Source organism: Octopus sinensis, linkage group LG2 (genome assembly GCF_006345805.1).
Source record: "Octopus sinensis linkage group LG2, ASM634580v1, whole genome shotgun sequence".
Classification (NCBI taxonomy): domain Eukaryota; kingdom Metazoa; phylum Mollusca; class Cephalopoda; order Octopoda; family Octopodidae; genus Octopus; species Octopus sinensis.
This window is the reverse complement of record NC_042998.1, coordinates 128,403,822-128,431,045: the sequence shown is the minus strand read 5'-3', so window position 1 is coordinate 128,431,045 and position 27,224 is coordinate 128,403,822. Positions and strand designations below refer to the sequence as shown.

The 27,224-nt window shown below is 33.5% G+C and overlaps 1 protein-coding gene across 1 annotated transcript in view; it reads left to right on the top strand.

The window, feature by feature from the left end:
* Window positions 1-27,224, top strand: part of LOC115229911 (putative pre-mRNA-splicing factor ATP-dependent RNA helicase PRP1) — a 46,037-nt gene that overhangs the window by 3,109 nt on the left and 15,704 nt on the right. Inside the window, exons 2-8 of the mRNA XM_029800175.2 lie at window positions 14,800-14,927; window positions 15,736-15,884; window positions 16,936-17,126; window positions 17,557-17,758; window positions 19,279-19,455; window positions 20,801-21,055; window positions 25,343-25,601. Of these exons, the coding sequence (XP_029656035.1) occupies window positions 14,800-14,927; window positions 15,736-15,884; window positions 16,936-17,126; window positions 17,557-17,758; window positions 19,279-19,455; window positions 20,801-21,055; window positions 25,343-25,601 (1,361 nt within the window). The remainder of the gene's footprint in view (window positions 1-14,799; window positions 14,928-15,735; window positions 15,885-16,935; window positions 17,127-17,556; window positions 17,759-19,278; window positions 19,456-20,800; window positions 21,056-25,342; window positions 25,602-27,224) is intronic.

The following is a 27,224-nucleotide window of genomic DNA, read 5'->3' as shown; positions in this document are numbered from 1 at the left end:
CAGCATCGTGCTTGAAACTCAAGAGTACCAGAATTTGAATCAAACTGTTTTGATCCATATATATATGTGTGTGTGTGTGTCTTTCTTTTTACTTGTTTCGGTCATTTGACTGCGGCCATGCTGGAGCACCGCCTTTAGTCGAGCAAATCGAACCCGGGACTTATTCTTTGTAAGCCCAGTACTATTCTACGGTCTCTTTTGCCGAACCGCTAAGTGACGGGGACGTAACAAACACGCCAGACGGTTGTCAAGCAATGCTAGGGGGAACAAACACACAAATACACACACATTACACACATATATATATATATACACATATATACGACAGCTTCTTTCAGTTTCGTCTCCAATCCACTCACAAGGCATTGGTCGGCCCGGGGCTATAGCAGAAGACACTTGCCCAAGATGCCACGCAGTGGGACTGAAACCGGAGCCTGTGGTTGGTAGCAAGCTACTTACCACACAGCCACTCCTGCGCCTCCTGTGTGTGTATATATGTAATATATATATATATATATAGCGTTAGGAAGGGCATCCAGCTGTAGAAACCATGCCACAAACAGACAGTTGGAGTCTGGACAGCTCCATATCAAACTGTCCAACCCATAATAGCATGGAGGGCAGACTTTGAATGGTGATGATGAGATGATGATACATACCTTGCTTTGGGCTCTCAGCTTCTTGTTGCAGTCGTCATAGCATATAGTGTCATGAACATTTTTTCACACCAGGCCGATACACAAAGAAAGTGAAGAAGAAGAATTGACCCTAGTACAGAGTCTGTACTTTGTTTATTGAGTCTGACAGGATGAAAAGCAAACTTAACCTCTTAGCACTGAGATCCAGAATGATTATCACGGAATAATCTCTCTGATGTTGTACTGATTGGTCACACACATAATAAGGATGTAAGAATAATAGATTTTGGTTAGAATTCTGACTGCTAGTGTTCATTTTTTCAATCAAGTAAACTATCATACCACAGACACATGTACCCTTAATGTAATTCTCAGGTAGGTTCAGTTTGACACAGTGTGACAAGGCTGGACCTTTGAGTTACAAGTACAATCCATCTGATGAGCTTCTACCCTAACCCTTATAGATGACATTTATCCAGTATCCCATACAGTGAGATTGGAACTGGGACTTCATAATTGTAAAGTGCACTTAACCATTTAGCCATTCTGCATCTACAAATTTGTGTGTGCAAGAATATAAGTACAAAACGTACCTTGAGGATATTTCCTGACAACTCTTACCACCATCCTCTTTCCTTTTCTAACTGGAGTAGCCCTGTAGCTTCCCTACAGTAAGACATCTTTTCTTACCTTTCTATCATACTCTTGCCTCTCAACATCTGGCATAAGCTAGCTCCCTCAATATTACATTCCCTCAATCAAGGAGTCTTGTCTTGCAGGTTACTCTGTGATTTTGGTAGAGCTGGCAGCATGAAAAAGTACCCAATACACTCTGTAAAGTGATTGGTATTAGGAAAGGCGTCCAGCCATAAATTTTTTTTTTATAAATATCTAAATGTATGAAAAGTGTGCTGATTAAAATCAATGTTTGCTTTGTCTATAACAAAATGACTTTAGTTAAGTTTGAATCTGTAACCCTGTGATCAATAGTCCCTATCCTTTTTTTGTAACTTAGATATGTCAATATAAGGAATATATATAATCAAAATAAGCAACAAGGATATCCAGAGAGGTATTTGCAGTATGATCGTTTCAAGCAACTCCATTTAATTGAACAATGCAATCATTACATCAATTTAAATGCAGAGCAATCCTCAGCTGCATAAAGGCATAGAATTAAATTAAAACAGATGGACTCATTAGTATAATTTTACCTAAAACCTCAACATAAGTACCTAATTCATCTGAAGATATATATACTTGGGGCTCCTCTGGGTATATGAAGAGGAAAAGAGTTTTACTGAAAAGTCTTAGGTGATGTGAAATTGGTTGATGGTAGTAAGGATGTCAAGGTGGATATTTAATACAATATTTATTCAGAGATTACTGAATATAAAAAAGATGCACTTTGCAGACATGTGAAAACCACAATAATGCTTGTTTTTTTCAAAGGGTTTGTGGAACTATTTTATCTGTGATTTCGGAGATTTAGTTTCTATTTCTAACCTCCCTCAAACAGGTTTGTGTTTATTATTTACTTTGGTCACACAACCATCAATATAAGATTGTGTTATTGATTTGAAGTTCAGGGGTTTGATTTGTATTGTTGCTGTTTGTGCATTTAACTGTTTTATAAACATACTTTCTTATAAGAAAACACTCTAATCTCTCTATTTTAAAAATAAGTTAGAATTTGAGAAGATTTAGTAAAATAAATTTTTTTGTTAGTGTATTAAACTGGTATGAAGAATATAAGCTATAAAGAAATTCATGTACACAAATGTAATAGAACTGTTTAACCTACAGAAATTCTGGATTATCATTTACGTAATAATGAGATTTTGATTAAGACTTTTTAAGTGTGTAGTTTTTAAGACAGGTGTAATGGTAATAAGTCAAACAGGTTGCTATCAAAAGTGTTTATTAGTCAAGCTATCCGGAAAATAGGATTCATTATTACTTCACGGTAGATTGCTTGGAATTTTTAAAATAAAGCAGCCAGTTTTTAGGCTGCTCTAGCAATTTATGTAAATGATTCTATTTGTATTTTTCGTCTAACCTACTACACAATGGAAATACGCTTATACAAATTACCAGCTAATGAGGGAGTCTCTAGCTGTCTAAATGATTGCTCCACTTGTGAGAAATAGGAGTTGCCTTAGACAATGGAGTCCTAGATTTCCCTCTAAATACAGAATGGAGAATATTCATGGCTTGAATGCATTTGATGAGACTAAACTATAAAAAAAGAAAATCCGTTTCATAAGACAAATACAAATTTAGCTTGAATGCTATGATGATTAATCCTTAAAAAAAAATGCTGCTTAACAAGGCCTGTGAATATTTATTGTTCATTAATAGCTTTCTTCACACACTTTTTCTATGAAATTCTGGAAATTAAAGAAACTTCCCCTTGGAGACCTATATTTAACTACATAATGTTATGTATAGGTTATGTTTATATTATCTTGCAGATTTTGTATTTCCTCTTCTATCTAATTTAGTACAGCCAGTGTAAACTATTTAGTGCTTAAAATTCTGTTATGATTGAGATATCCCTTCCATTCTATTTTCTTGCTGCACAGTTAATGATCTGTGCCATAAATAAAATATTTAGAAAACCAACCAAATTTTGGTAAATGTGGCATTTACTGGAAAGGTTTCATAATATTGATTTTTGAATCATTTGGTTAGCTGTGGGTATATAAGTTTTGAGATACATGACTTATTTATGGCTTATTCACACCTGAAACTTCTCTTGCATTGTAACAGAAAAGATGACATTGTGAGTGACCTTGTCTCCTTTAAGGATAGTGGTAGGACTTGTTTTCATAAAGGTGATAGTATTGGCTTCTGATTTTATCAATAACTACACATAAACTAATGTCCAGTGGTTTCATTTATCATGTTTCCAAACATCAGTAGGGAGCAGCTACTATTCTCCAGTTGCCCAAACTGAATGAAAACAATGTTGGTTTTGGAGACCCATAGCTAGGTTCTTACCTCAGTATTTGAATCAGCAGAGCTGCCATCTTTTCACTAGGTTTTTCCCTCATTAAATTTTCTAGTGTGTAAAATAATAGCCTTGATTTGTTTCATAGGTCTTTAGTGTTTTACAGAAAAGAAGTTCATTTTGTTGTGCATATAATTCTTTTCTATATACAATAGCAAGTTGAGCAACCAGATGTCTTCCTATCTTAAAAAGAATTTCTACAACTATTTTGAATTGTGTAGTATTAGTTATGCAATATCTGGAAAAAACAATGTAAAACACAGGATGATCAAGCAGGAGAACGTTTGATCATAGCTTTATTAAATCAGGGATGATTTGGAGAGATTCATGTGCTTTAGTTTGCATGACTGACAAAAGCAGCTTCCACTCCTGCGAAAACAGTTTCTCCTTTTCCACTTGAAAAATGAAGCTCATACTCTGGCAGAGTAAAATATATAGTTATAAAAAAAAATGAATAAAATTTTGATTTTATTTTAACTTTGTAGTTTGTATAATTGGAATTTGTGATCATTCAGAGAGGGAGAGTTGCCTATAAATTGCATAGCAGTAGAAATGTTTAAAGTTTGGTGAGTGAGACTAGTGATGTTATGAAGTAAAAGAATGGATAGTAATAAAAAAAAAAGTAATAAAATTTGAATTTTATTTTTATAACATGGTTTTGTATTACTGAAATCTGAGATCATTTAGAGAGGAATAGTTGTGTTTATAAATTGTATAGGAAGGAATAGAATGTATAAAGGTGGGTGGGTGAGTGAGATGAGTACAGTTGTTGTTTAATTTGAATAGCTCTAATTAGTTGAAATTAGCTGAGCAGCACAGCAGTTTTCAAGGCATGAACAGATGTGGTATTTAATGTCAAGCAGTTGTCATGTAAAGTCTGTCTGCTTTGAGATAACCTGCTTGTTTAATGCAGTGTGGTTAGACTGAACCTAATTTCTATAAATTAAATAGATATAGCAAGTGGCAAGATTCTTAGAGTGAGTGCTTTGTAAAAGTTCCTTAATTATATGCACAAGAGATAAGTATTAGGCAGGGGCTAATTGTTGCAGATATTTAGGACATACAAATTCCTAAGTTGAGAAGATATATATAAATACATACACAGAAATATATATATATTTATTCATTCGTTTTGTTTGAATAACTTTGTATTCATGTTAAGGCATTGAATGACAAACAGAAAATTTTGATGTCAATTCTTCTATATGAAGTGTCAGATTATAGCTTGAATTTCAATAGTTTATGTGAAAATGGCAATTATAATTTCTGTTTGATTTGGAATCTCTTGATCAAGTACATTGTAAATTTCACCAAGAGACTCAAGATGTCTAAAGTGGAATGAATATGTGTTATTTGGGATGTGCGAGAGATTAAGTTCAATGTAATTGAAGACATCCATAAGAGATATCCACTATTTTATATAGTTGGTATGAATGAACATGTGGAGCTCTGAGGGAGAGGCTTTCATAATGCTTGTAGGGTAGATGAAGGTAAACAGACGTAATGAAATAAAGTAGATTTAAGAGTTGAGTGAACAGATGAAGTAGACATGTAAAGAATTTTTTCTCCTTTGCTAATTAAAATTATAACAGTGTACAAATTAATTTTGATATTTTTTTTACTGGTCTCAGACATTGGACTGTAGCCAAAATATTTAGTCTTGCTGTAGAAACTTCCTAAGTACATTTTAAATTGTTTTTTTAGATGTATTTTTACATATATTACCCTTTTCGCTTATTTCTTTTGAAATATACTGCCTTTGTTTTAGTTAATTTTGAAGATAATGAAGTGTAGAATGACTTCAATGATTTGAAACATATTAACATGAATTTTTGATATTTTTATGGAAAACTTCAATTTAGATCACCTTGTTGCTAAGAGCTGTTTCAGGTGGGTTGATATCAAAAGTATTAAATCAATATGCTATGTAAATTTTGCATTTCATTATTAACCCTAAACTACCATCTGGGTTTTTACAAATTTCTATAAGTCCTTCATACATAGACCTAAAGATTTAACTCCTAAGCTGCTGGTTTATTAAATTGCTCTTATTCTTTGCACTTTCTTATTTAATATGTACTTTTAACTCCCATCAAGATTCTCTTTGAACATACTTGATATGATGTTAACTTTAAAAAATCTGAAAGTAGACATTTATTGTAATGCTGATACACACATAGTGTTGAGTTCTCTATAAACTTAATCTGTGATTCACTTTTGATGTTTATGAATTTGATGAGTACAAATTTCTGTCAGGTAGCTAATTTAGTTTCCATTTCAGTTCAAAAATTTCCCACTCCACCAAAAATATAAATGATGACAATGTTCCAGCATGGCACAGCCCATAATTTTAAACTAGTAAAAGAATATGAAAGCAAACTGAAAGCTATTGACTACCTAAAATTCCTTTTGCTTTACATTAGGAGTATTTCATGTAACTTCTAAATAACAATTCATATTATGTCTCTGTCTGTCTGTCTGTCTCTCTCTCTCTCACACACACACCTGATTATCATAAGTCTTTAAGTCAAAGTGGGAGCTTTATATTCACTTGACCTACATGAAATAGCAGCAGATCACACCTTTCATTTGAAAAACAAAGGAAGCATTATATATATATATATATATATATATATATATAGATAGATAAAAAAAAAGTGGGATAGGAATAATGTGGCTGGTTTGCCTTTGTTCAGTTAGTTGACTTGAGACTAAACAATTCTTCAATTTAAGAGGGTTTATTTCATGCACCACTAAAATAGGCTAGTATGCTGATATTCAGTGTGAGCAACCACTTCTAACAAATATTAGTGGTCATTATTTGAATATACATTGCCCAGCAATGTACCTGTGTGTGTGTGTGAACTTATTTCCACTACCTTCTGTCATGAAATTGATTTTTTGTTACATATAAAACCTATTGCTTGTTCTTGCAATAATGGTGTTGTAGCTCATGTTTTATATGTTTGGTGTGCCATGTGACTCAACCAATGTGATAAATATTGTTCAACATGGCTTCCAGTTTGATGCAGGAAGCTTGGGTTATGCAGAGGTAAAGAACCATATATGACTATGGCTTTACTTCACCGTGAGACTGCATTTTTGGATGTGAATAAATACTTTCCAGACTCATTTTAATGACAGTTGTACAAAAGTTATAGCTACATTTGATGAAATGAACAAACATATCTTAACTCTAAAAGTAATGTATCCTTCTTCCACTTTCCATGTGAAAATATCTTTTGAGTCATTTCATATTTTCTTTTCTTTATGAACTTGAAAGTTGTCTAAACATCTTTTGAGAGGGGGGGAAATCTATGAGAATAAATTAATGAAATAAAATGTACCTTAAAAGAAAATTTAAATACAATTTTTGGCAAGTCTAACTGTAGTCTTACTATAAAGAGTTTATCCAAGGAAGCTGTTGTTACAAAGTGTCCTTTTCCTCCCAACACCTTATTCAACTGAATATCTCTATTCATATATCAGACTGCTACTTATTTTAAAATAACCTAAGAATACAACCCCAGAAAATGACTATGATCTACAGGAAAGTAAATAGCTATAAATCTTGTTAGCTTTGAACATCACTTTTTGTAAACAGTTGGAGTGTAATCAATCAAACACTGAAGTATTGTTAACATCATGACATTGGCAACTATGATGTCTGTGAATGGTAATATTTGTAAATGCTGCTCAACTGGCTTGCACTAATGTAGACAGCAACATAGCTTCACTACTTAGCAGATCCAAACAGAGAACTTTTTTTGTCCTTGCAATGTAGTTACTTTATACCTTTCATGCATATGGATGAGGACAACTGTGGGAAGAAGTACCAAACTCTGGAGGGAACCTGTCGAAGAGGTAAACCCAAGAAGACACGGGTTGAGCTGGGGAAGCATGATCTTTGACTGTTGGGCCTCATGGCAGCAATGGTTATTATTAACCTGGTGTTTTGAACAAATTGATATAAGTTTTTCTCAAAATTGCTAGGAGTAAAACATGTTTTATATGTCACATTCTACCAGTGTCCGAAGTTAGTTTGAAAGTGTTTAGTTACAAAAAGTTATTTTTTAAATCTGTAGGTCTAAAGGTAAAGATCTCTGTCATGTTATTATGGTCTAATAATCAGTACTGTAGAGGGTGACTAGAAGTTTGATATTGGGGGTTTTGGCTAGCAGTTGTATAAAGCTTTGGTTGAACACTTCACTATGAGACTTCATTATTGGACAAATACTGGCCTGTGTACTTTTAATTTGCAAATAATTTACTAAAATAGCAAAGTTTGAAAAACATTTTTCACTTAGTAATCGTTAATAAATAATGTTGATTTTCTAGCTTCAGTAGTTTCTGACATACAAGAGCAGACACACCAATAATCAATCAATCAACCAAGCAAACAAATGAGACAAAAGCAGTGGCTTGATTGTTAGATATTTAGGTTGTTGTTGGCAGTGGAGTAATGGTATTTGTGTGCAAAGTAGTGTATATGAAGTCATCAGTTGTGTGTCATAATGCTTTAGGTTAACACAAGTGTTATTTAGCAGAGGAAGTTAGTTGCTCTTCCAGATAAATATTGAAAAGCAAAATAAAAGTAAAAACAATCTTTTAAAGATGCAACTGTAACTGTGTTTTTAAGTTGTAAGTAGAGAAAAGAGTTATGAATGTAAGCATTGTTATTAGTTACTATTTATAAGTGTCTGCTTGAATTAATAGTGAAAGCATTGATTTGTAATAGCCAAAATGGGAGCAGGAGTAAGAGTTAAGCTTTGTTGGTGTTATGTGGTACTTCTGAATTTATGTTGTATGTGAGGGAAATAGACATTGCAAGTGGGGTAGGTTGAGTAAGCATTGTAATAGAGAGGAAAATTGAACATTTCCTAGATTAAATGCCATGTGATAAATTGATAAAAATAGGGTATTTATAAGTGTTGAAGAAAATAGGAAATAGCTATGTGTGTGTGTATGAGTAGTGGAGAAAATAGGAAATAGATATGTGTGTTTATGACAGAAATGGAAATGTGCTCAGATAGCTTTGTCAAGTGTAATTCTCATTTATTCACATTGTTTTTAATTAACCAGGCATTATCTTGTAGCTTCGATATTTCAGGTAGGTGCGAGAGGCCAGATCTGGCTGGTTTAAACATATAACAGGTAGAATATTTTGAGCCATATATGGTTGGTTTAAATGCTAAAGGGTAATTGAGCTTCATGGATATCTTTTGTGTAATTTAGTTAAAATGTTTCCAAGAATGTCTATTTTGGTTAGTAATTGTTCTCCATTGCAGTAAAAGTTTTTGGTTAAAACAAACTGAAGTTAAACTGCTGAATGACTTGTAATTCAGTGTTTAGGCAAGGAACCAAGTATATTTGAAAGGTATTAACTGGTTTTTAAGCAGAGATTGATTTACTTTGACTGGCTTTTGTGATATTAAACTAGTTTGTAGATGTAGAATTCTGTTCCACCAAGGAATGCTCTTTAGTTTATTGATGTGTGCAATTATGGCACATTAGTATTTGTCTATTATGTTTGCAGACATGTAAAAAGTTAGGGATAGAGTTGTACTACTAAAAGCAGTGGTAGATGGCTGAATGGTTAAAATTGTCCAGAAAATAAGACTTGAGAGTTAGTCATTGTGGTTGCTTTGTGTGACTGTGCAGAACATAATATACAGCATTGCATCCAGTTCAGCTTGTCAATAATATTTGTTCATTTTGGGGAAAATATTTATTGTTCATGTTGTTTTGAAATTTAAGTTAAGTACTTCCTCTTAAAAATCCCTTTGGGCTTGGTAAATATTTACATTGCACATAGACACACACAGTTATGGAAGAACATGATTAACTTTATCGACAACATTAACTTAAAACGTTTCACCCAATACACACAGACATATGTTTGCACAGTTTTGACTGTGTGGTTAAAAAGTTTCCCTTGCAACCTTGTTTTTTGTTCATCTAAGTTGACCAAAACCTTGAGAGTAGATTTGCTAGATAAAAACTGTTCTTAAAATAATCACAGAATTTAAAAACTTGAAGCTACCATATAATGCAAGATTAATTCAAACCAATGTGGATAAATATTACATTTGGTATAGTGATACAAATGCTGAAGGTTAAATCTGTTATCAGCATGCACATCAGGCGTATCCAATTGGCTATTTTACTTCTACCTACTTGTATAGCTATATTTTATCAAATCAAATGTGGAGCCAATCTGAAATTGTACACCTGCTAGAAATAAGTTAAATCTCATCTTTTCCTAAAGTCTTTAAAAAAAAAACACACCAAAAAACGTATTGGCTAATCTAGTCTGAACTGTTCTCATAAAAGGCATGATCATGGTTTGTTGTAGCTTTGATAATAGATCTCCCTGATTAGGGCTGACCTAGGACTAAACAATTCTATAAATGTGACCTGAAAGTGTGTGTGTGTGTATATATATATATATATATATATATATATATATACACACACACACACACACATAATTTCTTTATGTAAAAGAAAGAAAAAAAAAACTTGTTGTAATGAAGAGAACAGAATTTGTTTGGAATTCAACCAAACACATTTTGCCGAAACATTGCCAAAATGTCGGTATAGCCTCCTGATTAACACCATGAAAACTGTTAATTTTTCTCCTGTTTTCCTTTTGCTAATAAAATATTAATACAATAATTGTATTGCCAAGTCATTATGGCTAGCTACATTGAAGGATCTAGTAATTGCTGGGTTTCCACGTGACTCTGCACTTTATGCCTGTATTTTTGGAGTTGTGCTTTTTTCCCCCCCATAATCTACCAGTTTTCTTTGTACTTCTAATGCAGCCAGCAATAAAATTTAGACTTATTTATTTTATTTTCATTTTGGGTGGGCTATATAATGATATAATCTTAATATTGATTTCTATCTTTACATTGGTGCAGGCTACACATTTTTGAAGAGAGCATAGTCAATAGAATCTACCACAGTAGATTACTGTTACTTTATTTTATTCTCCTCAAAAGGATTAGAGATAACATTGGCCTGAGAGGGTTTCAAATTTGGTTTGACTTTACTAAATGTGAAACCACTACTCGTGTTACATATATTGTAAATAATATATTCTTTCTTCTTTTACGTCTTTCAGTCATTTGACTGCAGGCATGCTGGAGCATCGCCTGTAGTCGAGCAAGTCTACCCCAGGATGTATTCTTTGCAAACTAGTACTTATTCTATCAGTCTCTTTTGCCGAACTGGTTGTCAAGCGATGTTGTGGGGGGACAAACACAGACACACAAACATATACACACACATACATACATATGTATACAATGGGTTTCTTTCAGCTTCCGTCTACCAAATCCACTCAAGGCTTTGGTTGGCTTGAGGCTATAGTAGAAGATAGTTGCCCAAGGTGCCATGCAGTGAGACTGAACCTGAAACCATGTGGTTGGTAAGCAAGCTACTTTCCACACAGCCACTCCACATTTGCATTGTACCTATTTAAAACCATGTGGTTTCAGGTTCAGACACATTGCACAGCACCTTGGGCAAGTGTCTTTTGCTATAACTCTGGGATGAACAATGTTTTGTAAATGAATTTGGCATATGGAAACTGTGGAATGTAGAAGCCTGTCATAATGGCTGTTCGTGCCCCACAAACAACTGGTGTTGGTTTGTGTCCTCATAATTTAAAGATTTGGCAAAAGAAACTGATAGTTTGGTACTGATTTGTTAGATTACATCCTTCAAGGTGGTGCCCCAGCATGACTGTTGTCTAATGACTGAAATGAGCAAAAGGTTTATATCCTGAAGAAAGGACATATACAGCTGGGTGTTCTTGCATTGCCTTGTGAATGCAAGGACTGCAGCATACTGAGTTATGTTTTTTTCTTTCTTGCCTTGTAGCATAATATTGTTTCTTTAACAAACTTTAAGCTGTTGACCATATTATGGTCTGTAGTTCATCATCTTGAATGAACTTAGTGATATGTATGTGTTGGAATCATTTTGCATCAGAACCTGATGCAAGGTACAGTAATTTATTCTCATGTGCATTTAACTGAAAAACATATGCCCTTCTTACCAATGTAATGTCCATCCTCCACTAAATACCCCTTTCTTGTCAGTTGTGTTATATTACTTCTTACCATTCCATACCACTCTTACAAATATTTATGTCTTCATTCATAAATCTTAAAATACAGTGCAACTATTCTCTGATGATTTTGCAGTATTTGCTATGTTCTTTACATTTGAAGTCAAATCACGCAGGTCATCTTTGCCTTTTTTTCAAGTTTGATAAATTATCAAATAGCCTCTTCTATTTGTGCGTATGTTAGAAATTTTAATTGGTTGTAGTCATTGGACTGGAGCACTGCCTTTGAGGGTTTAGTTGATTGCATAGACCCCAGTACTTATTTCAATCTCATTCTTATTTTAATGATAACTTTGTTGAACTACTACTAAGTTTCGAGTTATAAAAGGACACACATTATAGGCTTCTGCATAGTTTGGTAACAAATCCTACTTAGAGGTATTTGTCAGTCAAAGACTCCAGTAGAAGATACTAAGGTGCTGTGTAGTGGGACCAAACCTTGAACCATATGGTTGTGAACTTCTTAACCACACTGTCATGCCTGTGTGTTCAGATAGTTAACGATTTAATAAAATACTGATCTTAAAATTTCTGTCCAACCTAGTTAGGCATCATTTTATTTATGTGACATCATCATGATTTTTCTATCAGTGCTGACTACTTTCTACTTCATAGCAACTATCTGTTCCACTATGTGATAAAGTAGAAAGAGTAGTCATGAATACTTCAGTAACTTGTAAATATTCATATAAACATAACCTGTCTAGCCTTGATAAATATAAATTATTGGCACCCTTCCTATCTTCCTCATCAATATAATAATTTTTCTTCTTGGATTTTTTTTATTTAGTTCTATTTCTTATCCATTTTCTTAACTAAACCTTGTTAGAGTAGTTTATTAATTCAAATTTTCATGTGTTACTGGATCAACTGTATTTACAGTTGATCTTTTCCAAGTTAAAATGAAATTTGTCAGCTGTTTGCACCAGGAAGAGTTATGTGTCTCCTCCCACCATATCTTTAATGCATCTTTTATCTTGAACCATGTTATCACTTTCAAACTAAATAACATTGGTTACATTCTATGAGAAACAAAATTATTTCCTATCTTTGGGTAATGTTTTGTTGGAGTCTTTGTTATAGCAACATTCCTGGGGAAAAAGAGAAGTGATAGACTAACTAGAAAAACTAGCATTGAGAACATACTGTATAATGAGTCCATTAAATCTAGCTATTACTGAAAAATTCTTTGATAACACTTTCCAGAAATGCTTCCACTGTCTCTGCATTGGTCATTTGTGGTTTATCTACTCTTATTTAAAAGGTTAGCTACCAACTGAGTCTATACCTTATGGATGTAGATTAACAAACATTTAACCATATAAAATTTTTGCATATTTAAAACAATGTTTTGAGACAAATATTTGGTCATACAATATATAAAAATATACTTTCCTTAAAAATTTATATAACAAAGTCTAAATTTGTAGCAAATTATTTGTTAGTATCCTTTTTTTTTTTTGATAATGTCATTTGATGTCTGTTTTCCATACTGGCATGGGTTGGGCAGTTTGACAGGTGTTGACCAGCTGAAGGGCTGTTCAGTCTCCATGTCTGTTTCGGTATGGTTTCTATGGTTAGATGCCCTTCCTAACGCTATATATATATGTATTGATATTTCCTTTTCTTTGTATTTTATATAAACCCCAATCAATTTTAAACAAACTAATCATCTTAACTATTACTATCAGTTTGGTGCAAAGGTGATGGCTGATTTTAAGGTCTCTATTAAAAATGTAAAAGCCTGATTAAGACAATATTCATTTGTTAACATAATTTCCATTGCTTTCCAGAACTTCGTTCCATAAATGCCATGCTTGTAAAATTGTTTAGGTTTTGATGCGAAATATGAATCCAGTTCATTTTCAACTTCTTTTCTTGATGTCAACCTAAGACCATTCAAATGGTTCTGTGGTCCCCGAAACAAGTGATAATTAGAAGGAGCAAGGTCTGGAGAATATGGAGGATGAAGCAATATTTCCCAACCAAGCTCTTCCGAGGGATCTTTAGTCAGTTGAGCTATGTGAGGACGAACATTATCATAGTGGAAGATGACATCCTTTCTGTTGACTAAGCAGGATCGCTTTCTGTTCAAAGCTGCTTTCAAATGAAGTTGATCACAGTAGAGATTAGCAGTAATTGTTTGATTGCTGTCTAACAGTTCATAATGGATAATTCCTTCAATATCCCACCATACACTCAATATGGTCTTCCTTGGACGAAGTCCTCTTCTTGGTTGTTGAACAGGTCTTCCTCCTCTACTGATCCACAATTGGCGGCATTTAACATTATGGTATAGGATTCACTTCTCATCACCTGTACAACAAGCCTTCCTAAAAATGGTTCCTTAAGGTGTTGTGGAAGCAGTGACTGACAAATAACATGCTGTTGCAGATTCTCTGGAGACAGTTTGTGCAGGACTCATTTTCCAATCACTGAAACCTTTCCAATCCTTTTCAGTTGGCATAGAACAGTTGTATGGGCTATGTTAAACTGTTTTGTAAGTTCTCTACAAGTAGCAGTTGGATTTTCTATGACAACAGCTTCCAACTCTTTGGAATCAAGTTGTTTTGAATGACCTTCTTTTGGCTTGTCTTTCAAATTCAAATCCCCCTCTTCTGAATTGAGAAAACCATCTCTTGCAACTTCTTTCTCTCACTACATCATCCCTATAATCTCTCTGAAGAGACTTTGCTGCTGTGTTTTCATTGATACCTTTATGAAACTCACAGAGTAAGACGTCTAATGTGATCTTTAGATGGGACAAACATGGGTGTGAATATAGCAGAAGATTATGGCCAATTCAATCAGAATCTGAAAAAAAAAAAGTATAAATTACTCATTGTGACTTTCTTAAAACATTGTAAGAGGCACAATTTAAAAAAATACTATCTAAAACTGTTTTCTAAAAAAAACGGCCATTACCTTGGCACCAACCTGATATATAACTGAGGAATTCTTGGTTCAATAAATAGTAATTAGCTAAACGATTTAAAAACTTTTTTCAGGGATGAAGATAGACATAGAGAAAGTGACAAAGACCACATGAAGGAAGGCAGGAAACCCGAAAAGAAGATTTCGATCTTCGAACAGTTCAATATCCCCAAACCACAGATACAGCTAAATCCATTTACAGGTAATGTTTTAACTCTTTGATATCTTTGTGCTTTACATTCAATGTGTAATAATGAGAGGCAGTAAAGATTTATCAAGAACAATTGTAAAGGTTCAACTCTTTAACTGTGAAATTAAATTTCATGATTATTCCAGCTATCTACTAAAAAATATAGAAATGTATTTTCTGCAAGTTCATTGCCTCAATAAACTTGACATATCTCAACAGAAAGTAGTTTCAACATAATAATCTTCAATGATAAGTAATTTTGATTGCAACATTCCTCAACAAAAATTGTTTTTCACAGTTAAGTGTAATGAAATTTTGAGTGGATATATGATTTCCACAGTTAAAAGGGTTAAGTATATGTTTGACACAAAGAAAATGAATTTAGTGTTCGATTTTTAGAAGCAATTATTAGAAAACCAAAATTTTGGTACTGCTTAAAGAAGATTAACTTTTAATTACATCTTTTGTTAAACTACTACTGTCATCACAACTGGTTTATTCAGAATAGAAGTTATGTGGAAGATTGACTCAGATAAAATATCAAATTGGGGTTGTTGGGGCATGGAAAGTGTAGGTGGAAATAAATAAATTAAAAACATTTGTTGAATAATGAAGAGATCGTCAAAAAATGTGAGGAAGGATATTTCAGTGTAAGACGTTTGAGTTTCTATGAATAAAGGGTGTTGAGATACGTAGAAATTGCCATTTGGGTGATTTGAAGGGTGTGAAGTCTTTCAGAAGAACTGAAATGTTTTCTGACATGATAGTGAACTGTATATTTGATAAAATTAGTGAAAATTATAATTGATATTTCTTACAGGCTTACCTTACACACCTCGCTATTATGAACTTTTGCGGAAAAGAAATGCATTACCTGTATGGGAATACAAGGACAAATTCACTGAAATGGTCAACAAAAACCAAATATTGGTATTGGTCGGTGAAACTGGATCTGGTAAAACTACACAGGTAATGATACTTTTTAAATCTCTGAAACTTATAATTTTATTTTCAGGAAGATGTTAAATGTGATGGTATCTGAGAGGGTTTTTAAAACATTGTACAAATTGCCTCGAATTTCTTCCAACTCTTGTTCTCAGCTCAGATTCCACTGGGGTTAACTTTTCTTTTCATTCCTCTGTGGTCAGTAAAATAAAGTACCAGTCAAGTAGTGGAGTTGATGATATTGACTAACCTTTTCCTCTCAAAATTATTGATCTTATGCCGAAATTGGAAACCATTATCCAAGTTTTAATGTCAAGAATATAAATCTTGCAAAAAATAAAGAAAAAAAAAACTAGCACTGACTTAATACTAGAACTGTAGGTTCAAGTCTTGCCTTATGAACATTCCTCTGATATGAAAAGAAAATAAGGATGGAATACATTTTAAGATTTATTAAAGCTTTACTAATGTAGTTGTATTGTATAGTGACAGATTAATAATAAACCTAGTTATATTATTACTAGTTAAGATTGTTTACTTCTTGATGTAAAGTGAAAATAATAGATAAAAACTCTCTTGGTAGAAGTGACAAGTGTGCAGCAAAGAATATAACTTTCAGAGTTATTGTTTCCCAAAGCTGTACATTCATTACTATTAATGTAAACTTTTACACCATCTAAGGAACCAAATGTTTCAAGTAAAATACAAATGTAAAAGAAATTATGTATTTGGTATTAGGAGGTGCATCTTGTAGAAACCATGCCAAATCAGACTGGAGCCTGGTGCATCTCTCTAGCTTGCCAGCTCTGGTCAAACCATCCCACTCATACCAGAATGGACAACGGATGTTAATGATGATGATTTCAACCATCTAACAGTTTTCAAAATAGCTTTGGAATTTCCATCTACATAAATACCTTCAAGTTTGTTGGAAAGAAATGGAAAATGTTTCCTTCTTTTGCATTTAAATTATTGAATTGTTGTGGGTTTAATGATTTGATGTTTAGCATTTTCTTTCTATTTTGAATAGAAATTTAACATTGTACTTCTTTTTTTTTACTTCTTTAAAAATCAGATTCCTCAATGGTGCCTTGAATGGGTGCGAGCCCGTTATCCCAAGAAAGGTGTTGCTTGCACTCAGCCCAGGCGAGTGGCCGCAATGTCAGTTGCCCAGCGTGTGTCTGAAGAAATGGATGTATGTCTTGGACAGGAAGTTGGCTACAGCATTCGATTTGAAGATTGCACATCTCCAAAGACAGTTTTAAAGTAAGTGTATATACAACATAAGTGAATGAATTGGAAATTTAAAAAAATTAGCCACTTTTAATTACTTAAAAGCTACCTTTACTGCCATTACTTGAAAAGTGTTAGTAGCTTTCTGTTCTCTATTTACAACCAGTCTGCTACTGACAATGGTGTTGGTGATAGGATATGACCTGTCAGTTTTTTTACCCACCTTTGGATACCCTCTCAACTCAGCCATCTGTATTTGATGTACATTTTGAGTGGTTGAGGTTATTTCTATGATTGTACAATTTCTATAATTGTACAGATGAAACAAAGATGTGCGATAATCCATATTTATAAAAGCACCCAACCTGTAACTAGCGTGTTACTCAAAATTAAATTGTGACTATTTTGTTTTCATGTTTGTTTATCTAGTTTGTGAAGCAACACAATTTCTATATAACTTCAGATATATGACAGATGGTATGTTACTCCGTGAGGCTATGTCTGACCCACTTCTTGAAGCCTATGGAGTGATTATGCTTGATGAAGCTCATGAACGTACTCTTGCTACTGATATATTGATGGGATTGCTGAAAGAAGTCAGCCGGCAGAGAGAAGACCTAAAGATTATTGTTATGAGTGCTACACTGGATGCTGGTAAATTTCAGGTAAGTCCTAAATCACTCAATGCTGCATAATCCTTATTATTTGTAGTTTATTATTATATTTTGTTAGGAGAGACAGCTAATTTTTAGTCGTTAAAAAAACAAAAAAAAATTTTTTCTTAAATTGCATTATAAATTTTCATCAAACCAATGTCAGCATAGAAAAAAAGATACATGCTCACCCTTGATTTGCTTTTGAAATACTCATCAGTTATGTATTAATCATGTAGCAGTGAATTGTTTTTCTTCCACTGCACCTATTTAGAGTCAATGCACAAACTAGTGGTGGGAATGCTTTGACTTACTAAGAATTGAAGTAAACCACAAACTAAATATATTGGGTATTGTTAGGATTTCAAATAGTTATATCAACATATTACAAGTGCTCTGGTTTTCAACTATCTTCATTTACTCAGTTGTCCATGATAAGTTTTGCATAGAAGTAGAAGATAATTAGAATTTATTTTTATTAATCCTCGCAAGTCTAAAATAACATTTTCATTATATCATCATCACTAAATTCTAGCATGTTGTAGTTAGCTTTTTACTGTATTTTGCTTATGCATTGAGAGTTCCATGTTTTATTGATTATGGCTTTAATATAGTGCTCTCACATAAAACAACTTATGAGTTTGAGGAAAGATTTCAATGCTGTTTTGTAATGAGCATTTTGTTGAGAAGCTTTCTCTTGCATTACCTTAATTCTTCAAGTTCTCTACCACTACCGACTGCAACTGTGATATCAAGTTCTGAACTACATGTAACTTCAGTTCAAATACTTTTTGTTTCAGTATGTGAAACAAAGTTTAGACATATTCTAGAAAGAACGTCCTGTCAAAGACTTATTGTTTACACAATGTGTATTTTTTTGTGGATTACTTAGAATTTTTTCTCATTTTGATTTTCAAGCATCATGGTGCTTAATGCCTCAAGTGGTGAATTGTTAGTCCTCAACTATTTTCTGAAAAATTTTTTTGTCAGGATGAGTGATGAAATCACAAGATATGCATCTAAACAGAGCAACACTCTCAAATCAATGGAAAATATGCTTTTTCTGATAGGAGTTGTACAGTTTTCAAGTTACAGAGACTATCTGAACATAAATTTAGCTCTGATACAGGAAATTGATGCCAAGGAATCAATATGTTGTAAATATATATGAAAACCACACCAATGTATAATCGACTTATTTGTATCGAACTTACCTGTACTAGAGGTAAAAACCAACAACAATAGGTAAAACCTATGTTCAACAACCATTACATTGTTTCACCATAGGTTTCATTCAAGTTCATGCAATATTTTTGTTTTAAGGATTTTTATAGTGGACTAACTGCATCTTTTAAATATATTTAGATTCTAATATGTTTGGGAGATTTATTCCTAGGAAGCATTACAGGGATTTAAGAGTTAATTCTAAGTGTATAAGTGCTGTACCATTTAGTGGCAGTGTGTTGTCACTAAATAACTTGGATGATTTCCTTTATAAAGTATTACTGTCATGATTAATTCATTTTTTCTAGAATTATTTTGACCATGCTCCATTGATGAATGTACCTGGACGAACCCATCCTGTCGAAATATTTTATACCCCTGAACCAGAGAGAGACTACCTGGAAGCTGCTATCCGGACTGTTATTCAGATACATATTTGTGAACATTGTGAGGGAGATGTTCTTCTCTTTTTAACTGGTCAAGAGGTTAGTATAATTTAATAATTGGTTTGTTAGTGTTGTAAATATAAGGCACATAGGTATAAAATCTTCTGAGAAGGTAACAGTGATGGAGTAGCGGGTGTAGGTATACTCCTTGTGGAGAAATGGGTGGATAAGGTCATAGAGGTAGTCAGGGTATGCGATAGAGTGCTTAAGCTCAGGCTAGTCCTGCAGAATAGTATAGCTACAATTATCTCTGCCTACACCAGTATCGCATAACCAGCCCATTTAAAAAGTACCTTTGAATCGTCAGACGACATTCTGTGCTTGAGGAGACCTATTGAGTCAAGTAAATCAAATCAAATCAGAATCAAATGGAAATTGTAGTTGTGGCTGTTACCAGTGCTGTTGGCATGTGATAAGCACAATTCATTCATGTGTGGGTCACTGCCAGGGCTGCCCGATTGTCTCCTCATAAAAAGCACCATCTGAACGTGACCTATGCCAGTGGCACATATAAAGCACTCACTATAGTGGTTGGCGTTAGGAAAGGCATCCAGCTGTAGAAACATTGCCAGATCAGATTGAGGTCTGGTGCAGCCTCCTAGCTTGCCAGTCTCCAATCAAACTGTTCAACCCATCCTAGCATGGAAAACGTATCTTTCATTCTGTGTACAAATATAAGGAAAAAGTTCTGTGTTGTGAATTTTTTTATTAATGTCGTTATTTAATTACTGTCATATGTCTTCCCTAAACAATCCATGCCAGCATAGGGGTGAAAAAAAGTATTAAAAATGTAGCTGGTGAATGGAAACTAGCTTGTGATATTTGGTTATGTATTTTATGCTCTGAGTTAGAATTACACCAAGATCCATTTTGCCAAAGTGGTTTCCTATCATACTTACAGTCACCTGATGGAAACTAGTAAGAAAATATGTCTGTCTTTTGAATACAGCTCTCCATAAATCAGTTAATTATCTTGTGGCTGTTCAGGAGTCATGGAATGGCATACAGCCCTTCCCTCCTAACTGAACCATTTAGAAAAAAAATGCACAAATAAAAATGAGAAAGAGACAAAGAGAGAAGAAAAAAATGTGGAATTTTCTCAACACTTTTTCTTTCGCCATCAGTTATCATTGACTTGAATTGTTATAAAAAGGTAGCAACCATTCGATTAGTTTTTCAGTTAAGTTGGAGTAACAAGGCAATGCCAGTAGATATAAGCTTGGTCATGGTTTTACACTTGTTCTTTTCTTCCCAATTGATTGATGTATTTTGTCGTGTGACTTGTCAACTTTTCAAAAAATATCTTTTAAATACTTAAAATCTCTTGTATGATAGTATACATTTTTCTCTATTTTCTAAATTCTGAATTTGCTTCGATTTCTAGGAAATTGATGAAGCGTGCAAACGTATCCAGCGAGAAATCGATAACTTTGGTCCTGAAATTGGAGATATGAAATGCATTCCACTTTATTCAACACTACCTCCTAATCTACAGCAAAGGATCTTTGAACCACCCCCTGCAAAAAAGGCCAATGGAGCTATAGGTAGAAAAGTTGTTGTCTCTACTAATATTGCTGAGACATCACTTACTATTGATGGAGTTGTTTTTGTCATAGATCCAGGATTTGCTAAACAGAAGGTCAGTGTCTTCATAAAATGGTTGCTTATCTAAAATGCCAATTTGTATAGCAGTTAAAATCTCTTAATGAATTTAGTATCAAGGGATGTCATTGTTAGTTGATTTGGTCATGGAAATTGAAAGCAGCATATTTGTGTGTATGCATGTCTTCCCTTGTCTTGACATTATGTGCTAGGTATAAAAAAACATCACTTTCTTAAAGCAGTGTCCTTTGTTTCCAATTTTCTTTGAAATTATGTCCAGAACTGGGGGAATATATCTTACTTGGAAACAGGTGAGGGATGGTATCTGACGATAGAAAATTTACCTCAGGAAATTTTGACTTGTGCAAGCATGGAAAAGTGGATGTTAAAACCATGATGATGACTGAAATTTTTTAGTTTCATATTTCTCTATTACTTTTTGGTTTGATGGAAGGAAGGAATCAAGATCCTGGAGAACGATGCATATTTTTAGTTTCTATATCCCCGTCCTTTTGTGTTATTTTCATTGGCTTATTTTCAAGCATTTGCTAGATGTTGCAGTTTGAGTTTATTGAGACATTGATCTGATGTGACTTTTTGATTATATTAATTGCTATGATGTTTTTTTAATGTTAATTTGTTGTTTATGCTGGATACAAATGTTAACCAGGTTTCTAATTTACTGTGGTGAATTTTTTTTTTATTTCCTTTGTTTGATGTTGAATTTTATTTTAGTTCTCTGTGGTTTTGATCTGTTGTATTTGAGGTTACCTGTGTTTTTTTCTGGTATATATTTTTTTGTTTTATTTTACCTTGTGGGAGATGTTTTCTTTTTGCTGTCTATAATTACTTTGTTGGACTTATATAAAGCAGTGTCTCTCTTGCTGATTGTTTGCTAAGTTCTGAAAACTTTAATTCTACTTCGTGATGGAATATATTTTGCTCTGCTTTTCTAGAGTGTATAAAAATATGTGTGCTTTCTTCAGTGATGTGTGTTGTAATGACATTTTGTAGTTGGTCCAAGCAAAATGATAAATTGGGGAATTCTTTACAATGTAGTTGTGATAGTTAGATGCGTAGTTGCAGAAGATGATGCCTGTTAAATGGGTTGTGGTTGGTTTGGTGAGATTTGTGTGTATTAGTGTTTATTTATTCTGTTATGTTATACTATTTAAAAACCAGATGGTGAGTGTATTGAAGTGTCTTTTAATATTGTTTAAAGGTGCATTACTGTAGTGTAGTTACAGTGTGTACTTTAGTGAGTCAGTTGTGAAAGTGTGTTTTGTTAATCTGAAATCATTTTTAAGGGCATAGAGGCTATCAGTCATATGCCTGGGATTAACATGTGTCTAGCACTCATTTTGCATTATATAATGGATATTTTATAAGTATTATAAATTTGGATTTTCAGACATTATTTTGGAACAAGCTGCCATATTTAGGACCTTTAGAAATCTTCCTATTTTAAGAACAGGAAATTCTTTTGGAGATTTGGTCGCTACAATAAATATATGCGGTTCAATTATGCAGATACTTGTTTTGTTAGCTCACACAGTTATTTTCATTTTGGTAATGTTGAGAGCAGATTTGATGTTTGTAATGTATACAGCAAACTATTTGTATTGATTTCACATTACTGAATGGTATTCTTCATTTAGAATTGATTTATTGGGTTACACTCGGTCCATAAAGAGACGAGCCTTATTGAACTGTATTATTCAGTGATTATTCCTCTGCTGGTACTTTATAATGTAAACATTTGCAGTTTTTTGACCGGACTAAGTGTATTATATATATATATATATATATATATATATATTCTATTTTGCAACATTTATTATTAAACACAACTGACTGACTGTTAATGCATTTAAAATGATTTTCTGTATTATCAATTTTGTTTTGATGAGGTAGGAACTAAATAAGTGTTTGAATGCAAACAGTAGGTAAAGAAAATGTGTCTTATGATTACTGTACTGATAAAATTGCAAATGTAAATGTACTGGCTGCATTAAAATAGCTAGAAATATGAGATGTGATGAACTGGATGCTATTAAGTACTTCATGTTTGTCTTTCTGGTAGTAGTTGACAAGCTTTATTGTCCTGTTGATATAATTAGAATGGCAGTGAGGATAGTAATAGTAGTACCATGGTTTGAGTGAGAATTAGTATGAATCAAAAATTTATGATCTGCTTTTATATATATAAAAAAAAAAAATCCTTAAGAGTAGACTTTTTAAAACAAGCCGAAAAGACACTAAAAGCTATAACATCTATTTTCCATCCTTTCCTGAAATCAATAGAATAAATCATTTGTTGATGGTTATCTTATAAAAAGTGAAGTAGTTCACTCTAATTGTGATGGTGTGTGGGATAAGTAAACATTTATCTTTTAAAATATTCATGATGTAGTATGGAAATGAGATGGACTGTAAATGCATAGGTTCTAAAGCAACTGGAGAAGGACAAGGTAGGTATTATTATGGAAATGAGAGAAAGTAATAGGGCATCAGCAGTATTGACTAATCTATTATATAAAATCCATTCTGTCTGTGTGTGTGTCTTCTAGGATCTCGGGCATCCTCCATCCGATTGCGCTCAAATTTGATATGTAGATACCGACGGTATCAGGGTGTGTATAAGTCTTGAAAAAATTACAAAAATCGATTCCAGGTGAGAATGCGATCGATAAAGCTGTGGGAACGTGCATTTGTACATGCAAGTACATCAGCTGTTGCGATTGATACTACATATGCGCGAGAAAAATGCACTGTGCCTCAAATTTTGGTTAAATTGGTGTTTTTCAAAGGGGAGGCCTATGGGATGGTCGGACAAGTTGTTTTGAGAAAATTTGGTTCAAATGTTTGACAACTCAGCACCGTCCATAGGACTGGGGGTGGGGGCGTTTTGCTCGTGTGTACATATGTGACTGTACTGGTTTTTGCATGTGATTCGAATGGATAAAGCCAGCTGCTGTGCGCTTGGTAATTTATTAGGTATCTATGGTTATTTTTGAAATATTTTTAAAACAAATGAAGAGGAACAGTGCCCCATTACCTGTCCTGTCTCTTTGAAGCTGATGATGTCAGTGTGGGTTGATGTTCAATTTAAGCATCAGCTGGTCAGTTACATGCAGAGAAAGCATGCATTGGGTTTGCAGTTGAGAGACACGAGTAGATGTTGTGAAGATAAATTTGTAAGCATTCAGATAATGCAAAATTGGGATGCATAGAAGGTATTTGATCAGCAGATTTATCTAAAACGAGCACTATGACCCGGTAATGCATATACAGCTGCGTGCGAGCGCACATACACGCGAGTACTGTCCAAATCTCTGACCAATCACATACAGCTAGCTGGCATTCAATTGGTGTATCAAGTTTGGGTCATTTTGATTGGGTTTTGGATAGAAAATTCACAAAAAAGTCAATTCTATTGATTTTTTTAATGGCTTTGCGGGGTGACTGGGAAAATGTAAAGATATGCACGACCACCCTTGGACAGTTTTGAATGACCATAGAAAGTGCGAAAAATTGTGGATTTGTATAAAGGGCACACACACAGACAGACATTTTGCCATTTATATATATAGAGATAAAAATAAAGATGAAAATGTTGGGTTATGATTTTTATCCAAAGAAATTGTATGTTTTGGGTACACTTGTCTCCTGATATTTATAATTTCATTTACTTTACATAACTAATGTTATATGTTTATTTACAAATTAAATCACTAAAGCTAAGGGACACCAAAGTAAAAAGAAATGGATTTGTAAACTAATTCAAAATCGAAAGATTTTGAGATAGGTTGAATTATATTGTTGTCTAGCCTTAGAACAGAATTGTTTGAGCAGATATATGGTCAAAAGCATTCCAGCAAAGATCATCCTGTCATTTTCTCAGAACAGTGCACATAGGACTATATTATTCCAGTGTGTCCCTCCTATAGTAGAACAATAGGATACGGTATGAGTCTGATATGAGTGGTTGCTATTTTAAACAGGTTGAGCCTATATATGATTAATAATTTTTTGGACTTGACTATATATGCTACTGTTTCAAGAATGTGTTTCTCAAAACGTAACCTGTTCTGATGCCGTGGTTTTATTACCATTTTGTGTTTTAGTGTATAAGTAACTAGGTAATAACTACATGGATGTGTCAATTGTATTTGGTTATGTATAACTAGGTACTTATTAACTTTTGGTAAATACTGTAATAATAGTATTTTTCATTTAGATATCAGATATGCAAGGTTTTAAAATTTCATAATGTATTAGGGAAATCATTTTACCCTTTTTATTTGTTTTCCCCTAAAATCAGGTATACAACCCTCGAATTCGTGTTGAATCACTTTTAGTAACTGCTATTAGCAAGGCCAGTGCTCAACAGAGAGCAGGTCGTGCTGGCCGTACACGACCAGGAAAATGTTTCCGACTCTACACTGAAAAGGCTTACAAGAACGAGATGCAAGAGAACACTTACCCAGAAATTCTTCGTTCAAATTTGGGATCTGTTGTTTTACAGTTGAAAAAGCTTGGTATTGATGACTTAGTGCATTTTGATTTCATGGATCCCCCAGGTAAGTGAAGATTGAATTTTACCTCATCCCCCATCCTATCAAAGGACAGTTTGAAATTTACATAATTTTGTATATTATTACTAAAATAGGTAGTTCAACCATGTTGTGAATAACATTTGTTATAGATTTTCAATGGATCAATTACTGCTTCATTGGATTACTAATGTTGCATATCACGAAGAATTGTCTGTATGATTTGGGTGGAATAAATACCACATAGTTTGGTTTGAATGCCCTTTATCAGATTTTTTGCCAGTGTTTATATCTTGGACTGTGGTATGCTGGGGTACTGCCCTCAAGCATTGTCCTCTCTACCTAGTTCAGCTTGGAACTTTTTTCTTTTTTTGTATTGATGTACACTTTATTGCATGGCTTAATAATTTTGAAATAGAACCAGTTTTGTAGTAATTGGGACTGTTGTATCAGGAGCCTGTATTTGTGGTGCAATTATATATATATATATATATATATATATATATATATATATTATATATATATATATATATATATATATACTCACACAGAGCAGACTTCCACATGGTTTGCAATTACTAAATTTTTTTCACAAGGTATTTGTCAACCCAAGTCTATTATAAAAGACACTTGCCTAATGTATTGCACAGTGGGATCAAACCCAGGACCATTTGGTTTGGTTGTGCAGTGGACTGCCATACTTGTTCCCATATCGATATTTCATATTTGTGTATTGTTGCTGCGTTTATATATAGCATCAGCAAGCATTGGTGGTTGGGATAGTAGGGTACTGCTAACCAGTTTTCATATCCTGTAACCAACATTTTTACACTGTTATAATTAGCTGCAGCCCTAAGGTTGAATGTGGTTTGTTAAGTTTTTAGTAACTTGTTCAACTTGTTCCATCTATATGGAAAGCCTGTTCAATACTTGATCATTGGCTAAAGTCCAGTAATCATCTTTAGTCCACTTTCCTGTTGTATTCTTGTTGGTTCTGCTTTCAGGTTGTGTGTGATGGTGGGTATGCAGCAGCAGCAGCACTTCATGTTAAATGTACTGTCTTAAATATCATTGTTATTTTAACATGCTGATGTCTTAAGATTGTTAGTGACATGAATACAATTAATTTCACCAATCTAAAGACTAAAGCCTATTTCACTTTTTATTGTAGAGAAAAGCCATTTCAAATTAAAACAAAAAATAAAACAGAAAAAAAAAACATGCCATCTGTTCCTGACAACTTGAGGAGCTGAGCTGTGTACAATTGTGTTGTGCTCAAATATATTATGTAACAGTTCCAATAGATTTTAACTGAAATCTCACAAATGGTAGCCTACTTTCTTAACCATTTTGCCTCAACTGTGCCTTCTGTAATAATGTGAACGAATCCAGCATCAACTCTTAATTTTTGCTTGATTATAAGTAATATTTATTTTATTATTAGAAAATATTCTATAGACATCACTGTCACATCTTGGATTGCATTTAGACTGATCTATACCTGCTAATACCAGTGCATGTCTGTTTCTTGGATATGTATAATTAAAAAGAATTGATGTGATATTAAGGTGGTGAATGCATTAGGTAGAAGATGCATCATCATCATTTAACCCATTATCATTTTAACAGGCTATATCTAGCCCAAATATT